This window comes from Adelges cooleyi, unplaced genomic scaffold, assembly GCF_023614345.1.
Source record: "Adelges cooleyi isolate 19-005CV unplaced genomic scaffold, UGA_ACOO_1.1 ACOO_flye_CR_arks_rails_tigmint_CR_PRNA_247, whole genome shotgun sequence".
Taxonomy (NCBI): Eukaryota; Metazoa; Arthropoda; class Insecta; order Hemiptera; family Adelgidae; genus Adelges; species Adelges cooleyi.
The window spans coordinates 8,568,465-8,594,311 of NW_026095912.1; the positions used below are offsets into that span (position 1 = coordinate 8,568,465).

The following is a 25,847-nucleotide window of genomic DNA, read 5'->3' on the forward strand; positions in this document are numbered from 1 at the left end:
GTAGTTAATGGCAGTGCCTATACAATTTTACATCATACTAACATACCTACACTAATGTTATGCGATATGGACACTGAAATACAACCAACCTTCAGGCTTAGAAATTAATTATATGCTACATTACACAAAATAATTACATAATAAGTTATTACTTGTTCACCGTATTATGATGAAATCGCAAAACAGTATAGTTTTATAGATAATATTGTAATAATAAAATGTGAAATTATCATTATGAAATTAAAAGTAAACAACACTATCAGTTTTATGTTATCTAAACACCATACAATTAAATAATTGTAATATTGATAACTATTGTTGCTCCGTGCTTGACATTTGGATTTTTGATTTCGCGTAACTCGTAAGTACTAAGTATTGTATATTTTTTTTATTGTAAATTTGAATTTGCTTTTATTAATTTTTTCTACTTAACTAAATTCAACGTTTGAGTGATGAAATCACTACATCTAGCGCACGTTTCTTCAAACAGACATCCGTCCGGTGTTGCTTGTCGGTCGCTGTGGTGTGTATTAACTAATCAAACAAATTAACCGATGCTAGGTAGTCCGCTACGCCAGTCACACATGCACTATTACCTGGGAATTTGATTTCATAAAGATAAAGATTAGACATCTCGTCGAACGTGGATGGATCGAGCTCCAATAAATTACCAATCGGGTTTTGTGTTTCCTTAGGAACTCGATTGTTAGAAACTATGACTGGTGTCTCTAGAAGAATCTAAATGGGCAATCATGGGCACACCAGGTAACTAAATCTAGCACATCAAGTGACTTTAAAGTCAAATAATCTTATCTATTATTACTATCTAAATTTACCGATAAATAATTTTCAAGCAAAATATAATAGTTAACTCGTGAGTAAATACTATAGTGCAAATGTCAGTATCAAATATCAATACATACTAGTTTGTTTACATACTTATGTTAAATAAATGAGTATAAGTATTGATTGATTTGGATTGTATGTGTACCATATCTGTGTATGATTTCGCAAAACATTAACTTGCAATAATTTCAGCTAGAAGTTCATATGTTTTAAATAGTTGATTTTTTATTTAAATTTATATGTAATTTTTTTAAATTTTAGGGAATAGATAATTTGTCTTAGACTTTCTGCAATGCCATTAAGTCAATTTTAATATGATTATTTTAGGTAAATGATATCATTTTTTTAAACGTCAAAAACAGGATTTTAAAACTATTGTCTGAACTTTAAAAGAAATTATTAAAGAGGAAGAGTCAGTTTCAATAAGTCTTATTTATTTATATTCCATTTAATACCGTGGATTACAATTTCATAGTAAATCTTCCAAACAAATGACCTCTGGCAAGTATAGCCAGCCTGATTATTCATCTTTTAAACAATATTGTAAAGAAGCGTTTGTATAAATATTTTTCAATTTGTTTTACATCGGAGTTAATCTATATAAAATATTGTGTTATATATATATATATTATTTCTTTTGGTCTTTTAAGTATGCGAGAATTATATTATAAATAAACTCATTTTATATAAGTAAATAAATAAACGCTAAATATTAATTCTGTTTAAATTTACAAAAAAAAAATGTATTTAAGTAATTAGGCTAAGATTAGAATACAATACATATATATCAATAACAAAGCTTACTCGTCGTATTTCAATGTAGTTACCATCATACATAAAAATAATAATAAAACTTGAGTCCATGTTAAATTTTTCACAAAGTTGTGTCTGCCAAAGACCGAAACTTATACAAATAAATTTTGTGATTTCCAGCGTTTGCAATATTTTATTGCTTAAGAATTATTTACAAACTAAATGAGAGCGTATGAAACGATGTGTACTAGTATGACGATAGATAATGTGATAGAGACAATTAAATGATAGAAATATTATAGATGGAAGGATAAGCCTTGTATAAAAAAAGATAAATAATTGTTTATGATAATAGAACAATATATTACTCATAAATGATAATTATTTATTAGTCATTACGGGTAGATTAATTTTTATAAGTGTACAAAACTAGTAAATTTAGCGTAAATATTTTTTTTATAGAAATGCCTTATTTTCTTTAGTGCTCAACAAAAAAAATTGTCTACCAATTTGTTTAATCATTAAAGTTTTTTTTTATTATTATCTCTAACAAAAAAAATAACTTGATTTTTATTAATCATAAAAGTAGTAAATTCTGAAAAGACATGGCAAACCATCATATATTTCAAACAATGTATCATGTATTACATATTTTTTAAGTGTTGATACACTTTCTGTTTTAACAGTAAACATTGCTGTTTGCTATTCGTTAATAGTTGTTTTAGTTATCAGTAGTATTTGTTGTTGTTAGTTTTTTAAATTTTATGGACACAAATGAATTTTAAATAAAAAATTAAAAAAGATAAATAATTTATTAGGATACTTGATATTACAACTAACATTCTTAAAATATTCTAATTATTATATATGTTTTTTACTTCAGAAAAAATAAAGCCGCCTCCACCGCCAAAGCCAATTTTGTTGTTGACCAATTCAGACGACTGCAGCTGCGATGAACGACACAAGTATGTTTTTTAATTAATCAGTTGTGTAGGAGCTTTTGTGAATTAATATATATATATTTTTAAAGGGTTTGTTCAAAACACAAAATGGATAACCCTAGTGACAACATAGCAGTATTGAAATGTCACATAGACTCGTCAGCAACAAAGTATACGGTTAAACCTCCATTGCTCCCAAAGCCTAGTAATATTATGTACAAAGCTAGTCCATACAAAGTTAAACACCAGTTTCCAAGCGTCAAGGATCAGACTGCGGATGAAAACAATAAGACTGTTAAATCAATTGCAAACCGTATTGGAGGTATTGAGATTAAAGATGATATTTCTGTTTTATACAATGAAGGATTGAAAACCGACAGCGACGTCAATTCGAATATTTCCAACCTAGAAGTTCCTGTTACTATTAATAGTCCTTTAGAAAATAATGTTATTGATAGTGAAAACAACAATGTCGACAGTATTACCATCAAGTGTACAGATAATGATTCAGATTTTGAGTTTCAAAATGAAAGTCTGTTGAATGATTACGTTGTGTTCGACACTGACATGCTTGGAGTTGATATTCAGAGCACAATCATCGAAGACGAGAAATCATCTATTGCGAGTGACTCAACTGAACAATCATACTCTGTCAGGAAGAAAATAGTCAATTGGTTCGGATCGTTTGGCAAAGGAAAAAATAAAAAGAAACAGCGTAGCTCTTTCTACAATAGTCAGAACGAATCAGATAAAGAAGAAAATGACACGGACTCCCATTCATCAATGGAAGAGAAATCCAATGAAAAACTGGATCTCAATGAATCACTATCAATAGATAACATAGAACCAGGGGAAATAATATCGACTAAAACAAAATCTTTGAGAATTGTTGAAGAACTAATATCAACTGAGAAAGTGTTCATTGACGTTTTAAAATTGTTGTGCAAGACATTTGTGACGTTTGTTGAACAGGCTGGTAACGATTTCAAGCTAATCCCATCTAACGAATTGCTCAAAATAATCAGTCCACTTCCCCAGCTGCTTAGTTTAAATGAAGACCTCTTGCATGATATGGAAAAGCGTATGGAAAACTGGGAGCAACATCCAAAAATCGCTGATGTTATTGTGAAAAAAGGACCATTCCTGAAATTGTACTCTACTTACATACAGAACTTTGAAGCTCAATGTAACTTGTTGGATGAATGCTGTCACAAGTATCCTAGATTTCAAAAATGTGTTAAAGAATTTGAAGCTTCCGACGTGTGTAAGAAACTTACAATCAAACATTACATGCTTAAGCCCATTCAAAGAATACCGCAATATAGAATGTTGTTGGAAAGTTATTTGAAAAATTTGGACGAATCATCAATAGACTACAAAGACACATCAATTGCTTTGAATATTGTCTGTGACGTAGCTAATCACGCTAATAAAAGTATTAAACAAGGTGTAAGTGTCTTTTACAATAAATATATATTGCATGTCGTTATCTTATTTTGTTGTGTCAATGTTACAGGATTGTTTGAGTAAACTTTTGCAAATACAATCACAGTTAGGAAATTATGAAATCATCAAACCGGGCAGAGAACTCGTAAAGGAAGGAGAACTTTACAAACTGTCTAGAAAAGACATGCAGCTTCGGTATTTTATATTGGTGAGTGGCTTAGAAACAATATCAACATTTATGCTGTGTGAGTGTATACACCCATATCTGAACAATTGTCTAATTTTTCAGCTCAACGATTGTTTTTTGTACACTTCATACTATGGGACGGTTACGGGATTAAAATTAAATTACGAACTCCCACTTAGTGGGATGAAAGTCTTTTTACCATTGACTGATGACTATTATAACGAATTTAATATAATTACCATTACAAGAAGCTTCACTCTGAGAGCTCAGTAAGTCTGTCATTCTAATCCTGTTTTGCTGTCACGTGACGTGATAACTTTACGATCGTTGTTCTAGAACTCCGGAGGAACGCGAAGAATGGGTCACCACACTGGAGGAAGCCATTCGAGTTCATAATAATAAACAGCTTACATTTTTGAACATGAAGTTTATACCGAAAAACGCCGGCTGTGAACCACTCAAACTAGGGCATGAAGTATGCACGACTTGTTAACCCTTGCCTATTAAGTGTACTAAAAATGTAAACATTTTTTTCTTAATTTAGGCTCCGATTTGGATTCAAGACTGTCGTGTGACCATGTGCCAATCGTGTGCTGCAGAGTTCACGGTCACATTTCGTAGACACCACTGCAGGGCTTGTGGAAAGGTAAAAATATAATTTTTGTGCTCGAATAAAACAAATGTTTTTTTTTATTTCACACATTCGGTATGTTGTTTATGTAAAACAGGTAGTTTGCAGGAGTTGCTCGGAAAACAGAGCACCACTCCATTACAGGAAATTCCAATCGGCGCGAGTGTGTGACGACTGTTTTGATTACTTGTTCAAAGGTTTGTGTTGTGTTACACAATTGATATGTGTATTATCTTACAATTAATAATTTTCTTTTATAGAAGTCGAGGATAAAATTGTGGAAGTACGTCAAACTACGTCCAACTTGGATGAAACAGATATTCTTTACAAATTAGACACCATAAAAAATTCATTTAAAAAATCTGGATTGTGGAATACCAAAAGACTCGTAAAATACGTTCCACAACGCCTTAAAGAGGTAAATTAACTGTTGTTGTTATCCGATTACGCCAAATGCAATTTGTGTGTAATTGTTGGATAATTATTCAAAACACTATGTACAACGACATACCTTGTTATGTATTAGGTCATGGCCAACGATACAGGTTCGCAAATAAGTGGCTGGTTGTATCAACGGGGTCGCAAGTCTTGGAAGCGATATTGGTTTGTACTGAAAGAGCAGGTTTTATACACTTACAAAGCGTCTGAAGATGTGGTGGCATTAAACACTGTACCAGTGTTGGGCTACAGTGTACAAACATTTCCTGAGGTGATAATTGATTGTTTATTATCTTAATTTTTTTTTCAGGTTAGGCATTATTCAATACATTTTTATTCGAATATAGTTATTCAGAATAAAAAAAGATTCATGTATTTTATTTATAAGTATTTTTTTAATAGAAGATTATTCTATATTCACCAAATAATTATTGTCAACTCTAAACAATAGTATTTTTTAAATTTTAGGGTACAAATTATGAAGATTTTGACTCAAATTGTGTTTTCCAATTAGCTCATGCTGGTCAGAGACCACTAATATTTTGCGCTGATATCGAACAGTTGGCCAAAAGGTACAACGTGAGATTTTTATTTATTTTTAATTGCACCGTATTAACAATATGTATAAATATTTGATTTCAGATGGATTAACGCTTTAAACGAAGCGACTAAATTACAATAATATAAGATTTGTTGTAATTAAATTATTCCATTTTACTAGTTTTCCATTTAGGTTAGTTTATTACATACATTATTTTAGACCATTAACTTAAGCTGCAATATTTTACCCAATATTATTATTTTGTTTTAATCGGTGCTGTATTATTTAGTATATCTCTTCGATTGGAACCATTAATGGTCACTATAAGATTTATGAAAGAAATTATAATAATTTTCATCAGTGCCTTAATATTAATAACCTTTTTTTTAGTCATAGTGTATTTTTGTTTTTTTTTTTGCGTTTGCGTGTGTGTGATTAATATTTTTGTATACAATAATATTCAATATTATTATAATATTTATAACTACCAAAGTTCATTACAATTTATGCATACCAATTATTGTATTCTTATATTTTTCAATATAATATATATTTATTGTATAATATACACAATATTGTTAGTTTTATTGTAAATTTTATAGGAATAATGACTATAGTTGTTAAATTTTTGCACTGATTAATAAAATTGTTTGTAAGTTATTAAAATAACTCGTGTAAAAACTGTTCGTTTTTTTTAATTCTCAAGCGGACCTGAATGGACAGACCTTAAAACACGAATAATAATGTGTTAACTAAATAATAGTTTGTATGTTATCTTTTAATTTTGAGATAACATAATTATAACCACGGTAGACAACCGTGATTATAACCATTACAGATTTGGTATTTTGTTCATAGAGTAACATTTGATTTAAGTCTGCAAATCTTTTAAAACCTATGCAATATAAATTATAATACATGATTTGGCTCATGCGAAAAGGGTCCTATCACTTTTATTTCATTTTGAGAAAATTAAAAAAAACATCGTAGTTCTTTGTGAATTTATGATTTTTAATGATTTTTTTTTTGTTGTTCACATAAAACGTGTGTCAATAACGAAAATTGCTTTTGACTCTAGATATTATAGTTAAAATAATAAAAAATGAATTGGATTAAGATCTCTTTTTGCATGTGTGAAAAAAAAGTAAATTTCTTGTCAAAATAATGTAATTTACACGGAAAACGTAAATAACAATAATAGCAAATATCGTTATATTATTCAAGGTGGATTTAGATTAGATCTAAATCCACCTTGATATTATTATTATAGTATATATAATTGTTTTATATCAAGTCATAATAATACGTTGAATCTACCCCCTAACAGTAAAAATCCGCGGTAAACTTGTTTTTGCCAGAAATGGCGTTAAGGACCCTTTTTGCATGAACCAAATCACTTATTTTGATAATTTAATATAATATTTATTTAAAAAATACCTTTTAGACTTAATGTGTTACTTACGTTAAGACTCAAGTGCCGTTTCTTTCACTGGTTTAAATTTAAATTTCACAAGCTAGTTAGGGATATTGTAGTATGAGATTGAAAAGACACAGATCATTTGTCAAGGATTAAATTATTTATTTTTATGTAAATTAATAATGCTTGTAAATCCAAATGATTTATACGGCAATACAGTTACATTGATTCTAATTTATTAAAACACAATTTATTATAATAATAAAATAATAATCAATGGCAGTTTATCTACATAATCACATTTCGATTTCATGGTGAACCGCAACCAAAATTTCATAAAAAAAAAAAAAAAAATGTATTTTAACATGTTATAAAAGGATTTATAAATAATAAATATTTTATAAATGCTTCAAAACAAAAAAAAAACATAAAGATGTACATTTTCTAAACACTAATAATATGATAAAAATATGTATTCAAAATAAACATTAAGTAATTAAAGAGTGATTGACACTTGGAGGGAACTACGTTAATTTTGGTGTACGCACTGAACATTTTATTCGCATCTGCGCTATTACGTTAATTTTAAAAATACATTCAAAAAGTGAATTTTTTTATAAACGTGCTTAATAAAATTACTAATGTTTTACTAATCAATAATAATTAATATGATTTATATTAAGTCATCGCACATCACAAAGTTTATAACTATCTAATAAAAAGTATAAATAACATTGGTCACAATTTTTTAGATTGAAAACAATAATAACCATTATCATTTTTTTTTTATACAATCACTAAAAACTATAAGGCAATGTTCATACATCATTAATTGACGACGACTTATTACGCTAGCTAACCTTATTGGCTTAAAATAATTATATGTAATAAAGAAGGTAAGCACAAAAAGTTACGTCACACATTTGCATCTACTTAATTAAATAATTACATTTTAATATTAAGTAAAATTTTACAAAAAAAGAAAAAAATAGCTTAGATTGTCTACACAGACAACAACTTGATAGTCTACTCTATGCTACAAAGTCAACTAATCGTACAAAAGCCGGAATACTAAAAACATAGTTGTTCGGTACATTTATAAAAAATAAAGTGTTTTAACATTAGATTGTAGTCACTAACCAAATATTATTATTATTTATAAGTTCTTAACCGCTATCAAAATTATTTTATAAATTAAAAGGAGGCACCATTCAATTAGCAGCAAATTAGTCTCAGAAAACTTAAGTAAACAATATAAATAAAACGCCAAAAAATATCCTCATTGAACAAAGAATTAAAATGCATTTATACAAAGACAAGAAGGAAAAGAATAAGTGTCAAAAAGAATAATAATTAATTTTTTTTATACATATTATCCTAATAACCTAAATGCTTATCAATTTATATATATATTATTATATATGATATGAAGTTCTGCGGGGAATAAAGATCAATGTAAATTTTTTTTTTAAATGAGATTTTGGTATTAAATTATTTGTATTGACGTATTGTATCTTTAATGTGCTCAAACCAGGGAAAAAAACGGATTAGTCAAGAGTAACTATCACCGGAAGTTAAGGCATACAGGCAAAATGTATTACGTTTTGAAATTAAAAACATGACTTCCTCAAAATGAAAAAAAATTTACATTGATTTTTTTTCCTCACAGCCCTTATATATATATATATATATGTATATCCTAATATATAAAGCATAATTTACAGTTGCATCGATTAGAGTAACTAACAGTAATCTAATTTTTACACGTCTTCATTTCGTTCTTTTTTAAAAAAATTGACAGTCAAATATGATAATTGAGTTCAATGTTAGTCGTTCTGCCAATTTAGTATTACGCAATTATTCAAATTAATTTTTTAAAAAATTATTTTAAAGTATTTAGTATTATATATTATCTATATCTATGCACCAAGTTTTGTTTTATTATCACAAAGTTTTATTTAGATAATATCAATTTGTTATATAAATTTTTAAAACCGAACATAATAATATTAAATATTACCACAAGATCTTTCTAAGTAAATTACTTTTTGAAGGTTTTTTTTTAATTTGATTGACATATTTTAATTCTAATGAATGGTAAAAACACATTGCAGTTACAAATTAACTGCTGGAAAATGAACATAGAAATCAAATAAAGAAAAAAAATATTTTAATAATCTTGGAAAAGTAAAAACATCGTAAGTGTTAACAATTATCTAATAAAAATAAAACAGAAATTTAACGATTGAGGGAACCAAAAATAAATAATAAAAGGAACAAAAATTATATAGTAACTGAAGATGTTATCATTTACGAGTTGACACTTTCGACAATGGTGTTTTTAATTATTTCTCCTAAACTATTTGTATCTAAATATAAGGCGTCTTTTTCTGAAGTACTTAAGCCAACTGCCAAAGTATTGTTAACGTCCAGAGTGCTGCACGACTGCAAAAGTTCAGTGAACGATTCTGGCCTGTTATCGAGTGACGGTCTCTGTATGCGGTCGGACGTAAGCGGTAGAAATGCAGACGTAAATGGCTGATACAGTTCATACGAAGAATGCCCTACATTTTGTTGGTAATCGATCATAGGGTTATTTTCAACGGAAACTACAGTATGACTATCGTAAGCCGGTAAAAACGAACCAAAATTGTAATCATGCGTGTTAGACTCATAGTTTTGTTGAGGATAGTACGGTTGTATGTGTCTTGAATCATGATAGGGTAAGTTTGGTAATAAAGTCGATGAAACCATAGCCAACTTATTTTCTTCTTCTTGCGCTTCTCTCTTTTTTATTTCGAGTCTCATCAGCGTATGTATGAAATGCTTTCTTACTCTTGATGGGTTAAACTGTACACGGCCAACTGAATTTCCACAACCATCAACAGTACATCCACACGGAAAATTCATTCTATCAACCTGAAAACAAAATACAAAAAATTGTTGAAATTCACGATTGTTTCATTTAAATACCTAACTGGCCTGATTTGAAATTTGTACTTTTAAAATACGTCCGTTAGGTAGGTTTAATAAAAAAACATTTTATGGCCAATTTAATTAAAAATAATTTATGTGATTGTATTTGAACATTATTTAAATAATTCCATTGATTTTAAAATTTACAGACAAGTAGACAAGTTATACAAGAACGGCAACCGATATTCACGGATTTCCGTTGTCAATAGAAGTACTCTCTAGACTAGTTTATTTTAAGTCACAGCCAAGTATTCTTGCTATACCATCTATCCGTGAATAAACTATTACAAGGGTACTTTTGTTTATGACAGGAATTACCCAAAAAATTGGCTGCTGTTTATGTTTATAGAACAATATCTGTGTATTTGCTTATCTGTAAATTTTATAATCTATGATAATTCCAAATAAAATTAGAATAATCCCAAAATCTAGTCTTTTGGAGTTTGGACAAACTACAAATTATGCCAATGATAATAAATATTTCCCTGTAACAATTTTTAACGAGCTATAAGACTTATTTAATAATATTATTTGTATACACACTTGACATGTTATGCCAGCTTGAAAGCAAGCACATGTGTCTGGGTCGCAAAATCCCCGACATAAGCATCCACAAAACTCTCTCGACAGTCTTATGTTGCGGCAGTCGTCTTTTTCTGAAGAGTCAATTTTGTCCACACCAGCAGCTCTTAATAACGCACGTCTTTGACGAGTTGGAACAGGCTGTGAAAATAGTAAAATGTAAATTACATAATTTAAACAATGAACATTGAAAATATGAAATATTAGATTCATGAATACTTTAATCTGCATAATTAAATGGAACATTTTTTTTTTTAACTCAAACTTAACTGAGAAGAGTTAATAAATGGAAAAAAAACTTTGTTAAGAAGTAAAAATAGTTATAATTGTAGCAGAACTGTATAGATAGAGTTGAGTACCGCTGGTCTGATAAAGTTTAATACGGTGACCAAGATTTGTCTAAGCCAGCAGAACCAGCAATTAAGGTGGAACAATTTGTATAGATGTGACCAAAATTCATAAATATTTCCTTACCTGTAAAAAGCAGCCATTACTATCAGAATCTAAATCAGCATCAGATTCGGAATAAACATCATTTGCACCCATGTCGCTATCGCTATCATCAGTATTTAAACCAGGAAATTCGGCATTATTCATGTTGGAAATGTTTCGGCGGATTCTTCTCTGTTCAGTAATATATTCTGGCAAAGAAAATACACGTGACGCACAGTGAACTCTTGTCATACCAAGAGTAGAGCCTCCCTATATATATATATATAACACAAAATTGATAAGTATTAAAAAAAAAAATCAAAACAAATTTAATTTACCTGAGACGGAACACATGTGAATCCTTGAACACGTGGGAAATAAAAAACTGTAACATTAGTAAAGTTTATATTTTTACGTTTCTTAACAGCGATTTCGCCTGTTGGCGAAATATAACTGGCCCTGTTGTGTTTTAAAATTCCTTTCACAAACTTATAGTTATTTTGAAAAGTATTTATTTCGGGAATAGAATCTATATATTTTGGTTTTAACACTTCCATTGCAGATAAAAATTCATTAGACGTCCTCTGTAAGTCTTCAAAAGTAGATTCCGAGTTAGGGGTAAAACTTTTATTATAAGGTACACTATGTAATGGAACCATTGTATCAGAAACATGGCTGTTTTTGTCGTCAGTGAGTTCTGATCCAAAACCGGAATCGCTACCGTCATAACGATCTTGCAAACCATCCAAATCCAATTGAATACCGGTCAATCCAGTATATATATTGTTATCATAAATAGAATAACTGTTAAAACTAGAAATATTGGTCGCAATCTCTTGAGTTGGTGATTTCATACATACTTTTTTAACCGGAGAGTCTAGGAAATAACTGTTGGTTCGTTTGAATGGTGTTAAAGTACTTACAGAATCGGGTTGTTCGTTGAAAAAACATGTGTACTCACTTGAATATGTAGTCAAATTATTTGAATTTTGACCACATTGAGATAATTTATCACTGTCGATTTCTCCAATTGTAAAACCTTGTTTTTTGTTATTTGTACACACATTATTTACGTTATTATAGTTAGTTTCATTTGTACTTGAAATACTTTCTGTATTGTTTGCATATGACATACTACTATCGTGTTTAAAATGTTCATCATTGCTAAATAGCTTTGAATCACAATCGAATAAGTTGTTTTCATTAGTATTGGGTTGAACATTTTTTGGACCGTCTGAATTAATTGAGCAAAATCCATTTGAATTTGTATCAAACAAAATACTTTGAACTAAAAACTCTGACTCTGATGTGGCTTTTGCAATATCTGAGCATTTTGTCGTAATAGTAGTCAGACAGTTAGATCCCACGTCGCTCAGGACTTTGTCAATACATTCTATATTTGTATTGAATCCCTTTAATGGAGTGTCCTCTACAACATTATCCAGTTGCTTCATTGTCAACGAGGGTAAGACACATTCAGGGTGTACGTTCATTGCATTATCGATTCAAATACCTGAAACAAAAAAAAAACCACACAACATTAATTACAGCCATACGACATCAACGTATATGAAAACAAGTTGCGCAGACACAATTTAATCAACTATGTTGTTTCGGAACCAAATGAGTAGTAATTTCTGAGAGCAATTTTTTACTAAGAAAGCATATAACCAAGTAAAAGAAATTTAGACTCCCGAGTTTTGACGGCAAGTCAATCGATTATCTGGTAGCGACTAACTACGCTAATTCGATTGACAAGACAAGGCCGCCTGCTGATGTAGATCCGAGTAACGTTTACCTGAGCGGAAATCACTAGAGCTCATTTTCGAATGGATCGGTCTACAACTGGACCGAGACAAAACAATTATTGACGGGCGTAGACCACTCAAACGGTTGGGAATCGACGGACAAGCCGAAAAGCAGTGCGAGGTTAACGCACGAGAACCGATAACGGCGGCAAAACCGACACTGGATCTTGGCAACGGACGGTTATATACTTACATCAGGCGACCGTCCAAGTTGCGTAACCCGTTCTCTTCTCCATACCAACAAAAAATAAAATAAAACAACAACCGAAATATCATAACATAGAAGAAAAAAAACACCAACTACATAATATACATATATTTTATATATTATTATCTTATGGTCGCTGTTGTTGATCGGTTGGTATCTTCAGTGAGATAATGCAATATTGCAATGCAATTCGTGTGCGTGTATACTGTAGTCTGTATAGTATATCGTGTACGTTCTATATTATCACTGAATGCGATCGTGGTATACTAATATAATATAGTTTACATATATACTATACGAGTATAATAGTATTATAGATGTATAATAATGTTGTGTTTGTCCGTTTTGTGTATAATATTATATTATATATAAAAAAAAAATAGGAGGCGGAGCTTAGATATCGGTAGAAGTGGCAACTCGGCGGCGGCCAGTAACCGACCACAATCCACATTATTATTCTTTTCCCAACACCGTTGTCGTCGTCCCGCGTCGGGCGTCCGCCGACAAAAGAAAAAATAGTGGTGTACTTAGATGCGGCCGCCGCCACAGCCGTGACGCAAGGAATAACAGTGAATATCATGAAATATTTTACTTCCACGCCTCATCCTCACCTCGACGTACGTCACGGTCGGCCAACCGCCAGCCGATCACCGCGGTTTCTGTATTATTATTACTATTTCACTATTATTATAACTGATAACATAGGTTAAGCTCTGCACAATAATAATAAATAATTTCGCTATGAAATAATATTATTATAATGCTATAATCATAATACAATACGATACGATATAGGTACGTACATGGGTATTGTAGTTAAACCGGCTGCTAAATAGACTCATTGCAATGTTTACAATATTGTACCGGTCGGCTGGTTTCCAAAACCACAATAAATTCGACATAACCTAACCTAATCCAAAAAGGCTTGACCTCAAAATATATCGACACCCCTAGGCGTTCCTCTTCGATTGCTCTAGATCTGAAACCTTGTAGTTGCGGTTCACTGCAAAATATATTTGTTTTCTCTTTTTTTCGGTTACGTGTGACCGTTGACATTTCATTTCGGAAGCTTTTGACTTTATTATTTATAAATCATGGTAGAGGTAGTTCTTAGGCTGTTGATTGCCAATGCAGTTGTAGAATTCATATGGTTCAATCGATAAACCGGAAAACGGGTTACCATTGGAAAAAAAGTTTGACAAAGGAAAGACAGTAGCTGTATGTAAAAACTAAAATGTGATAGAAAAGTTGCATGATCGCCAGTCATTTTTGAAACGGTGCGTGCGACTATTCATTACATTCTAAAATCGCCAAAACAAAAGATTTCTAGGAAATTTCCTTGGACATCAGAAACACCCTTCAGAGTTTATGGATTTTGTGTTGTAGAGTGTAGACGGTCAGTTTAGGTATATACCATAATAAATAGGTCACAATAATATATAGTATAGAACCATATTATAGTATTCCTGGTTTTAAGCTCTTACAGTAAAAGCAACAATAGCAGTGTTTTTAATGCATGTAAAACATTAAGATAATTGTATAAACTTAAGTTAGTACATAAACAGACCATCTCAACGGTAAAGACAGTTTTAATGTTGTGTGTCTAAATTTTCCCTCTGCGATTTATCTATATATCAATACATGCGGTTGTGATATTGTGTTTATATTTGTTAAGTGAGAACTAAGGAGTAAGGTCTCAGAGAATTCTGCAGTGAATTGACAACAATAATGAACAAAGTTCAAGAATTTTTAAATTGGGCCTAGTGTTCATTTACTGGTTTTGTACATTCTCTGGTGGAGTCACTTTGTATAAAATATTGTACAGTAGTGACATGATAAAAACTAAATTTGTAAATCGTTTAATGTAAGTTACAACGCACGTTTACAGGAGAATCATTATTATCAGTTCAGAAGTTGAAAATAAGGGTCTCAGTATTATTTATTGCAACTTTAGTCTTTGTACACCGAACAGACGTGTAGGTATAAGGTTACTAATTGTAAGACCGAAGTTTCATATTGTGTAACATTATGGCTTACATGTTAAATTATTCTGACAGGTTCGTATAAAGTTTACGCATACTTGTTAGTTGTTTTATAAGTATAATAATATGTATCTTTAACCATCCAAACTGACTTCAAGGAAAGTTTTAAAAGAATAACTTGTATAGAATAACGGCTTGTCTTTATACTTATGAGTTATGTCGAACGGCGAACTTAGTGTTTTAGCTGTACAGCTGTATTTTACTTCAATTCATTAAGAAATGAGTATAAGATTACAGGATGGTTCATTAAGGATAAGACACTCATTTTTAAAAAAAATAATTGTAATTTTTTAATTGAATAATGCGCGCAGATAAAAATAATTCTGCACTCGGATCTTCCTCCCGTTGTAAGTTTTAAAATTAAATAACAATAAAAAACAATTATTCAAAACAGGTTGTCAATCAATCAAAATTTTCCACAAATTAATCTTAATTTAAAAAAATAATTAAATGTGTACATTAACATTAAAGTTTTAAAAGTCAACCCCCTCAATCTTGTTACCAAAGGGGGAAAATACAACGAGCGTAATATTGTTGTATGATAAAACTCAAAAAACATTTTTACCTTGGAAATTTTTCAGAATTTTAGCACTTACGTCATCAATCAGCTGGTCAATGAAATATTAAAACCCATAGGTATTAAGATCGTTTTGGAGAATTTTTTTGAAATAAGAGATTTGGTAATACAGGCAGATATAGGAGTGAGAAACTTCATACCGATTATAGATTATATTACCGTATTAGTTAGAAAATTGTTTAATACAAAGTTTTCATTAAAGCCATTTTCGGTATTCCTCTTTTCTGTCATCAACCCCATGCAATGATTTTGCATACACGAAATTATCGGTTTATTTCAGTTAGCAAAAATACAGCGGTTATTTTTTTAAGCCCATCAAATGTTTACTACTCAAACATTACTCAAAAACATAGTTTTCATGAGTTTTATTGGGTTTATATTTACAGAAAAAATCTTAACTGGGTCGGCCTTTTTATCAAAAACACCAGGGTTATTGCCAAATACGGGTTTATTTTATTTCTACATTAAATATTTTTATTTTACCTACTTATATAATATATTCAATGGTAGAAGGAACCCATTCTTTGGTTAGGTATAATTATAAACCACTTTAGCCTATAGCTCAATAATATCACATCATAGGCCCACGATACTTCTGAAGTGAATAAACATTGTATGTCATACCTACAAAACAGAAAAAGAATATTCAAATGTATCATGAAATAGTCGATGACGTCTTATAATATGTTATTGGGTGTCCAAGGAATGAATAAAATACCAATACATTAACGTCAAACAACCCTACATCACGATATTCTTGAATGTTTTCCGAGCTGAACGTAAAATATTTAAATATACTCCGACATCTTTTTTCCGTTAACAATATAATAAAATAAATATGTCAAATGAATTTTTCTGACACAAGTTTAATTCAAAAACCTGAGTATTGCAAATAGCTAGTTATAATGAGTTGTGTTTGGGCAATCACACATGTGAGCCAACTGTGTAAGTGTGCGTCAACTCAAGTTAATCACCATATATATGTGCGTTCATGTCTTAATTTCCTACTTCTTACGTTTATGTTAATTTATGAAAATATATTTTCCTAATTAGCCAATAAGATGATATGATGAGAACGTAACGAAAGTTAGACGGATGTTGGAAGAGTTAGGGTTGTTAGCCAGAGTAGAGTGAAAGTTAAAAACATCATTTAAATTAGAAAACAGGCAGAGGAGTGTAGGAATTGGAAATGTGTAAGTTTAAGTCCCAAATAGGTAATGATATGCCCATCGAAGCAAAATCTGAGGCAGATCCATTAGCAAAAACCATTTTTTGGTAAAGAGAATAAACTCACATTTGCCAGTAACTAATGTATAGTAAGAAGAGAGCAATAATTCGTGAGAGAGAAAAGAAAGAGAATGGTTGAGAGTGGAAATTACCTCAATTCGTTTACTATTTTACGCATAAAGGACTATATCATCAGCGTAGAAGAGAGAGAGCCGAAATTATAAAGCTCATATAAATGCTTAATAAAATAGGACATAGGCAACTTCCTTGAGGAAGGCCATGGTAGCGTGTAGTAGTTAGGTCACATGGGAAAGAAAAGGTTAGTGAGCGGTAAGAGAAAAGGGATGAAATATAATTGTATAAAAGTAGAGTAAGGACGTGAGGCGGGAGATAAGAATGGAATGTGTACGGAGTCGGAAAAAAAGATGAAACTATTTACATTCGCATAAAGACGCATAAATATTACACATTATACTTTATAGTTAATTGTTTTAGTTTTATTATTTTTAATTTCCATTTTACTAAACACTCATGATCATCGCCAGGTTTTTTGTATTTCGATAGACATTTTCATTGTTTTTTGTATAGGAGTTTTTTCAAAGAGCAGAGAACGGATTAATTTTTATTTTTAGCTAAAATTAAAATTTTATGGAATCATATACGAAATTACAAAGGGGAAAGAAAGTAAAAACCTATTCCGAATATTTCTCGGTAATCTATCAATGTTAGATATATTTTATTGTTCAAACTAAGTAATTATAAATTATAATATTATTTATACTTAATAAGCAATTAACATTTGTTTATTCATCATTATTGTTTAAAGATGAAATAATTAATTATAGAGCTTTTTTGTTTTACCTAAGTAGTTTTTGAATTTTTTTTTCTAAAAAAACCAATAGAAAACTGTAAAAAATAATGTTGGTAAACATTTTCATTTAAACATGGTTAGAACTATTGTGAAATTATTTCACCGGAATCACCAAATTTTCATAGAAAATAAAGAAGAACTTTATCTGAGCTTAAACGTTTTAAAATATTTGATAACTTAATCCGTTAACTTTTAATGATTTATTGAAAAATACTAAAAACTAATCTTTAAAAATGTATAAAAAAAAAATGATTTGATCTATCGAAAAATCGCTATGTTAAGCATAGTTAATATTCTCCTTTATTTTTCTATGAATATTTTATGAATTCAGTACCATAAAAGCATCCATTTGATTATTAAAAAAATACATTATACACTAGTTTTCTACACATAAAAATATACAACGTAATTATTGTCCAAACCGTAACTCGTTAATAAATTATATCGAGCATAAATGACTCTAAAACTATGGCGAATCGAATTTTTAAGCCCATGTTAATTGTTAATTGCGTATTGACACGATAGTCAAAGACTTACCGTTGGCGGCGAGTCGTATGTCACTTTCCAGTACTCCAAGGGGTGCGACCAGCGGGCGTCGTTGTATCAATGTGAATTATTATCATTTTTTCGAAATAACGGTGGCGTTACGACGCGACGCGATTGGGTTTGAGTGCATTTTAAAAGACAAAAGACTGAGTAAACGGCCGTCGAGGGGCGCTGTTTCTTTGGATTTTCTCCGGCACGGCATCGCGGTATATCGCTATTATTATTATTATTGTAAGTTTTTTATCGACGTTACACGGCGCTATTCGAGTACAACCGGCCGGTCATAACAAATATAACTGGACTGTTTAACATTATCGCTATAAAGCATTATACAATTACAACGTATTTGTAAATGACGTCAATAATAGTGTACAAAACTGCAGTTGGCGGATTTTCAAAGGGTCGCGCCGAAACAAAGTTGTCGTGCGAGCGCGCCGGGTTTACGAATGAGAACAGTGGGCGACGGACGACAAGCGTCGGTATTATAATAACGAACTCTCTCTTCTCTCTCTCTCTCTCTATGTATTTTATATATATATATATCTTTGTATATATATATATACATACATATGCACATAACACGAATGCCGACGCTGAGCTTTTCGGTTAAGCTCGGGGGTTGATGTACGCAGTCGGCGCTGTTCGGGCTCACGGCAACTTGTGCGTGCAATATTGATCTTCGCATATTTTGATACTATACCCGCTCCGTGGACTATGTGTGCGTGTTTACACAGCTAGTGTAAACGAAACTGTATACACATAACGCGAAAGCGTTTTTATACCGTGTCTATATTCTAGCCTTTTCCGTTTTTTTTGTAAGACAAATTATAATAATAATATACAATTGTTATTATTATGTGTATGCGCAATCGAACCAGCGCCCGTAAAATCTAACTAAAAAAAAACACACTAAAAAATAGTACATAAAAAAAAAAATGTTATTTATAACAAAAATATGATTTGCCAAATGTCGGGTGGAAAAAATGTACCTACACAGTTGTGTGCTAATTATTTTGATTCAAACCTCACAAGTGCTAGTTACTAATTAGTAATTTGTAATATAAAATAAAATGAAAAAAGATAAGCAGACACTGTGATCTTAACCTCGCGTTTTAATTGTATTTTTAAGCAAATATTGTAACCGATGTTTGGTACATGATACAAAATTGTAAGAACGAAATACAAAATGGGAAATTTTTTTTAATTCAAATTTTAAAGGTTTAATCCACCGACTACCAATGAATAATGGTTACCTGCGATTAAGACTAGGTTAAGAGGCTTATCGACCTAGAAACCATAACGAAAAGCTTTTTTACCGCCCCGACCCTATAGTAAGCACACTGTAGCGCTTGACTGATTACTCGAATGGTGATATCAATTTTCCTCTTTAATTTGACTCGCTATAACTAAATTTGTGTGGTGATTAATTAAGCTTGACTCTATTAACAAGAGTCTCAAAGCCCTCCCCCCTCCTCCACTAGTAGGAAGGAACAATTTTCAATTTTTTTATACATATTAAGTTGATTTAAATTTGAGCTTTATCCGTTTTATCATACCTGGTTTAAGACGGTTAGTTACGCACTACGCACTGTAAATAATTATCCACTACAAATAATATTTTATAACAGGGTCAAAACGCCAAACACGAACGATTGTTTGGAACTTTTTTTTTGAAAATTACACACCATGTTTGTTGCGATAAAATTAATGTTTTCATTTTTTTTTTTTCATTTTTTCGATTATTTTGGCCAGAGTCGTAAAAAATATTTTCAGTTTTTTACTTGATACTTCTTTTTTATACATTTTTTATAGTATCTTCCTCATCAAAAAAAATTATTAAAAATCAGTTTCTTATGTACAATAATCTCAGCTTTCTGAAAAAAATATTGGTTTATTTTTTCGAGTAGCAAACTCTCATTAAAATTAAGTTTATAATCTAAAAAGCTGTTTTTCCGTGTTGCCCAAAATTTGAGAATTTGTCTAATATTTTTTTCAGAAAGCTAAGATAGTTTTACATAAAATGTGTTAATTTCAAGTTGGGTTCTCTATAAAAACGTCCAGAAAAAAAGGTTGAAATTTCATAGAAAAGTAAAAAAAACGGAAAATTATACTTTTTTTTTTACACATAATTATTTCAACTAATTTTATTACTGAGGTCGTTTTTTCCGAATAATAATTTTAATTACCTAGTTCAATTAAAAAAAAGCCTATTCTAAATTAAGGACAATATTCAAGAAACCGCTTTGATGTGAATCTGTGGATACTGGACACAACTTTGCTAACCTTTTATAGTGTTATAGGAACTTTGTTTTACTTTAAATAACAATTTTCAATTGTTTTTCTATCATTATTCACGCGATTTATTTTATTACATCATACAGAATATTAGGTATAATGATGTCAATAAAAAAATATGTCTATTGTCTATAATATGATCATAATTCATGATCATTGTCATTCAGTTTGTGTGTAAATGGCAAATGCATATTATATTTTAACGCTTGTGTACGAGTCCACTGTACGTTTTTTTATGTTAATCTGATGTGTAATTGTTAGTGTACACACATACACATACAAGACAAATTATTTTTAGAAACCATAGACCTATTTATTACGAGTTGATTTGTCTGTGTTATAAACACTATGTGATTATAAATTTTTAAAAAATGTCCTTATCTTGAAAATTATATAGCAATTATTGTTATATTATCTTTTATATAATTGAACACTATTTAACTTAACAGACGAGAGACAATCATTATAATGTGTTTAAAAGCGACTAAATTCATTTAAAAAGATAAAGATGATATTAAACGTTGTATTATTTGCATAGGTCAGACTATTGGGGTATAGACATTTAAAAAATATATTATTATTTTATTTTTTCTTCATAATTGATTCAAGTTTATAAGCACAATATCAACGGCAGACTAATTGCTTTAAATTAAATGTCACATAATTAAACATATAATATGAAAATCAAAACTAAATTGAATAATATCCATAACTACATATTATTATGTATGTAAAAATATAATATGTTTTGCTTTGACGGTGAAACTGTAAACGACTTAAACGTTGACTTTAAGTCGTTTTATTATATAATAATTATTATATATATTTTGGATCCAGGTATTTAACAATTTTTACGTTTCAAACTATGACTGTATTTAGCCTTGAGTTCAACGAGTATCATTATATTTTAATATTTTTTTATACTTTTTCTAATGGAGTAATACATTCACGTTGTCACTGCGACTGAAGGTAACTGATTTAAAAGTAAAAAATATTATTATATACATATCTATAAATATATAATTATACAACGATTATCAATTGACGTATGCGAATTTCTCAAGTTTTTTTACCGTAACCGGTTCCTTCCAAAAATTACCTTGAAGTTTCAAGAAAACTTAGAATTTATAAATCTCGAAGAAACAAATATAATGTCTTTTTAATTTGATATAAGTTTGGAAATGTTTAGTGATAATAAATCCACTTAAAATCAATAGTTGAACAAAACCCGCATAATTAAAAAAAAAAACCCAAATGCACTAGAGTAAGGTTATTAAATTATTTTGGATTTTTCTAACTGCTTACTTTTAATGGTTTTCAAATTTATATGATATTTTTTATCTCTTGATCAAAGCGAACAATAACTATTAGTATAGTTATTGTACTTGTACGTAACTAATTATAAGTAATTGTAAGTAATTATACGTGTGAAACTAGGTATGTTTAATCAAACAATTATAATTAAAATCATATGTATTGGTAAATTTTGATTATGATTAGTGTTAAATTTCCTGTGAAAACAGGTAATATATTTTTTAAACCCCTAAAATAAAATTTGTAATTTCTAATAAGATATTCTTTTTAAATCAAAATTGAAAAAAAAAAATAATTTCAGACTTATATTTTTTCTGAATAGTTTTCAACTAGTGTATAAGTTACAATAATTAAATGTTTAGATAAATTTACTTTATGATACGTTTTTTATCGGTTTTAAAAATTAATCGAAATATTATTTTTTAATTAAAATTTCTTTGCTAAACGTCTTAAGTAATTATAAATTAACAATTGTAAAAATCCTATAATGCAGGTAATAATAAATATAAGGTGAGGGTATTCCAAGCGGTAGGGTTTTTTGACGTTTTAGACTTTTTGGTCTGAAACGTTAAATTATCAACTACTTACTTAAGATGGTCCAATTTCAATTCTGTAATTATATACGAGTTCTTTAGCAACTTTACTAGGTTATGTAGGAATCAGATTTTTGGAAAAAAGTTTTTTATACTAAAAAATGTTGGTCTAAAATAAACCAAAATTGGTTTTTACCCATAAAAAAAATATTTAAGTAAAAAATAAGACCTTCAAGCTTATACAAATTTACCGGTAAATTAATTGACATGGTCGAAATTTATTTAAACCTCTTTTACTTAAATATTGCCTATACAAAACCCATTAAAAACAGACCTTAACCGCTGTTATATAAAAATATGTTTTTGGCAAACATTTTTTTTATAAATACATGTAACCAATGTTGTATTGTTTCAACAAATAATGTAAAACTTAACATGTGTTCAAAACTGTAAAGTATTTGAATTGAAAAATTTCAAACCGTTTTTAGAGTATCAAACAAATTGTTTAGAAAATACTTTTTTTTTGTATTTCCGATTTATTTTTCATAATATAACAATATACATTGTTTTGGTATTATAATCATTAACGTGTTTAACTATAAAGTAATCTGCAATCTTAAAGTATAATCATCAAATATACTTACAATGAGCGTGTAAGTGAATTTTATCGAATCCAGTTTTCGGATGGTTTTCCAATAGCCTAATTATACAAATCGGGCGATTCGGCTGATATTTTGTGTTCCCACGGTTCTTGTCTCCTACCGTTTGTGTAATAATTTTGAAGATACTACTTTCGTGGATACCGTTCAACGGTTTTTGGTTAGAGATAAAACCAGGGGAAACGGTCTAATAAGTCTAACGAATTGTAGGGGCAAAAGTATACTCCAGACGGAATTTGGATCTTCCGGTAGCCCTTTCCGAACGGCTGACGATCGCTTTCAACAGGTTTCCGAATCCCTCGATTATACGTGAGGGCCCCGAGGCCCTAAGTAGAATAGTCATGCCACAAGTTAAACTAAAAAAATCCAAAAAAAAAACTTTAAAAAAAAAATCATAAGACAAAAACGCTTCGTAAACAAAGAAGCTCGAGGAGAGACTCTGAAGACGACTGAGACTTAACCAACGTTGTCCAATGGAAATAAATAAATAAAAAAATCAACAATTATACCGGTTAACGATAAGGGTTTGACTACCAAGTACCAATCTATTGCCAATGTAATGCCTACACTAAGCAGATAACCTAAGCAACCCAAGTAGGTTCATGAACCCGATATAACGCGAAATGGATGCACGCGGCTGCACACGGACGAAATTGGTGTGCCAAAAACCAATTAAAAAAATAATAATATTTAATTAACTTAGCGACACTTGAAAACGGTATCTTATTATATAATAACTCGCAGATAGTCTTAAAAATTAAAAACCCAGCACAATGGGTTTGCCGTTTGTGCGATAGTGATAAATAAAATCACTGTTAAAAAATTGCTTCAATGCGAAAGTATGTAGATCAAAATAAAATAAAATAAAAATGTTATTTTAGGATTTTCCTCAATAAAAAAAATGTTTTGTATTCTGCATATTTTTTTATAATTTACAGGTTAACATACATGGCAAGCAGATAGCAGTTATATTTTCAGACATAAGTAATAAAATTAGTAACAATCCCCAAACAAATTAACTACTAAAATGAGTTAAAAATTACAATCCATTGTAAGGAAAGAGTGAAGGATATTTTTATGATTTTGTCGAAGTTGTACTTAAAAAATAACTCAAAAACAATTAAGAAGTATTTTGAATATTTTTCGTTAGTTGTACTTAGCGTTTTTATATGTTTAGAATGAATAATGCGAATGCCGAAAATAAATCAATTAGTATGGTTTTTTTTTTATTTTGAAGGGGATGAGGTGAAAATAAAAATAATTTATACCTTTGAATTTATTTTAAAATAATCATACAAAATAAGGGGCCCAGGGCTACATTATTAATGAGAAAATTGGTATAATTTTCTTTTAAAGAAGCTTCCACATAATTTTGTAATGAAAATGCTGTGGCAAACCCAACATTTATTTAAAGATCGAATTAACAGAAAAAAGGGGTTTACAGTTATTAGGTCCGCGAAACGAGGAAACATAGAGAAAAATAATTTTTTTTTTTATAACAAAATTAATTTTTTCAATGCATACTTTTTTTCTGAACTTAATACCTAATTTCAAATAATCTATTAAACAACATCTATGCTTTTGATTATTACTTCCCAATAGGTATATTAACAGCAATTTAGAAAATCCAAATGTCTAAAAACAGTTTTACAACAATTTGTATAAAAAAGAAAAGATTAAATTAAAATGCTACATAATAAATTATTTAAGTGCGGTTTTCACTTTTGAACTAGTTTTTTAACCAGATTTTGTAAAAATATATTACATATACAAATAAATAAAAAAACAAATACTAAAATAATGCTAGAGTAGTATTTGTTATTTTTTTACGTATGTGAATAAATTGTAAAAAAGTTATTTGAATAATTTTTTATTTTAATATTAATTATTTTTGAAAATATATTGAATTGTGTTTTTAAAATAAACTGTAAAAAAATTATTTGAATAAAGTTGTATTAATTATTTTTATTCGGATACCAATATTTTTTTACATATGATGCCCAAGTGTAAGTAAATTGTTTAATATTTTATCCACATAAATGTCAACTTTCAAATGCTTCTACAGAACAATTTGCTAAATGCCACTTCTTAACACGTCTGTGCGCTAGACCATCGATGTTACATTTGTTTAGAAGTGGACAGTTTTTGAAAGTTTTCGGCCCCTAATCGTCTAATCAAAACTTTTTAAACAAACGTTTTTTGTAGTTATTAAGTTAATAGCACATGGTTATTGTTTATTGCTAACAACGGTTAACAGTGGTATATACATTGTTTTAATATGGAACATGTTTGTGGGTGGTTTCAAACCGTTAAAACCAATATTTTATTAATATGACATATGAGCCCTTCTGCCACTACACAACAATTATAATTATGTTTCCTAACCAGAACGCAGAATTTTTCATAAATAAAAATACACAAAATAACTTTTTTTTCAAAAACGAATAGATGGAACCTTTTTTCGAATATGCGTTTCAATTCATTAGTTATACGACATGTTTTCTCTGTTCGATTAGCACAAGTTTTTATTACACCCTTTGCAATTTTAATAAAAATACAATGAATACAGTTATATAG

The 25,847-nt window shown here is 29.7% G+C and overlaps 2 protein-coding genes across 7 annotated transcripts; one reads left to right on the plus strand and one right to left on the minus strand.

Moving 5' to 3' along the window:
* Positions 1-245: 245 nt before the first annotated feature.
* On the plus strand, positions 246-6,309 carry LOC126836348 (FYVE, RhoGEF and PH domain-containing protein 6-like). Of its 2 annotated transcripts, XM_050569606.1 has the most exons (13): positions 246-361; positions 562-765; positions 2,483-2,564; positions 2,630-3,989; positions 4,057-4,194; positions 4,276-4,442; positions 4,510-4,648; positions 4,718-4,819; positions 4,902-5,001; positions 5,065-5,222; positions 5,331-5,513; positions 5,711-5,814; positions 5,885-6,309. In XM_050569606.1, the coding sequence occupies exons 2-13, from the start codon at positions 753-755 to the stop codon at positions 5,922-5,924; spliced, it is 2,586 nt and encodes an 861-aa protein (XP_050425563.1). In that variant the 5' UTR covers positions 246-361; positions 562-752; the 3' UTR covers positions 5,925-6,309. The 2 variants fall into 2 exon arrangements, with proteins under 2 accessions (XP_050425563.1, XP_050425561.1); XM_050569604.1 differs by having other exon boundaries at positions 306-765.
* Positions 6,310-8,150: 1,841 nt separating this feature from the next.
* On the minus strand, positions 8,151-23,733 carry LOC126836350 (putative uncharacterized protein DDB_G0282133). 5 transcript variants are annotated; one of them, XM_050569613.1, is made up of 5 exons: positions 23,256-23,733; positions 11,529-12,703; positions 11,233-11,460; positions 10,720-10,899; positions 8,151-10,119 (listed from the first exon to the last, which is right to left on the minus strand). In XM_050569613.1, the coding sequence occupies exons 2-5, from the start codon at positions 12,681-12,683 to the stop codon at positions 9,511-9,513; spliced, it is 2,172 nt and encodes a 723-aa protein (XP_050425570.1). In that variant the 5' UTR covers positions 12,684-12,703; positions 23,256-23,733; the 3' UTR covers positions 8,151-9,510. The 5 variants fall into 5 exon arrangements, with proteins under 5 accessions (XP_050425570.1, XP_050425573.1, XP_050425574.1 ...); XM_050569616.1 differs by lacking the exon at positions 23,256-23,733 and adding an exon at positions 18,461-18,960; XM_050569617.1 differs by lacking the exon at positions 23,256-23,733 and adding an exon at positions 14,010-14,129.
* Positions 23,734-25,847: the final 2,114 nt, after the last annotated feature.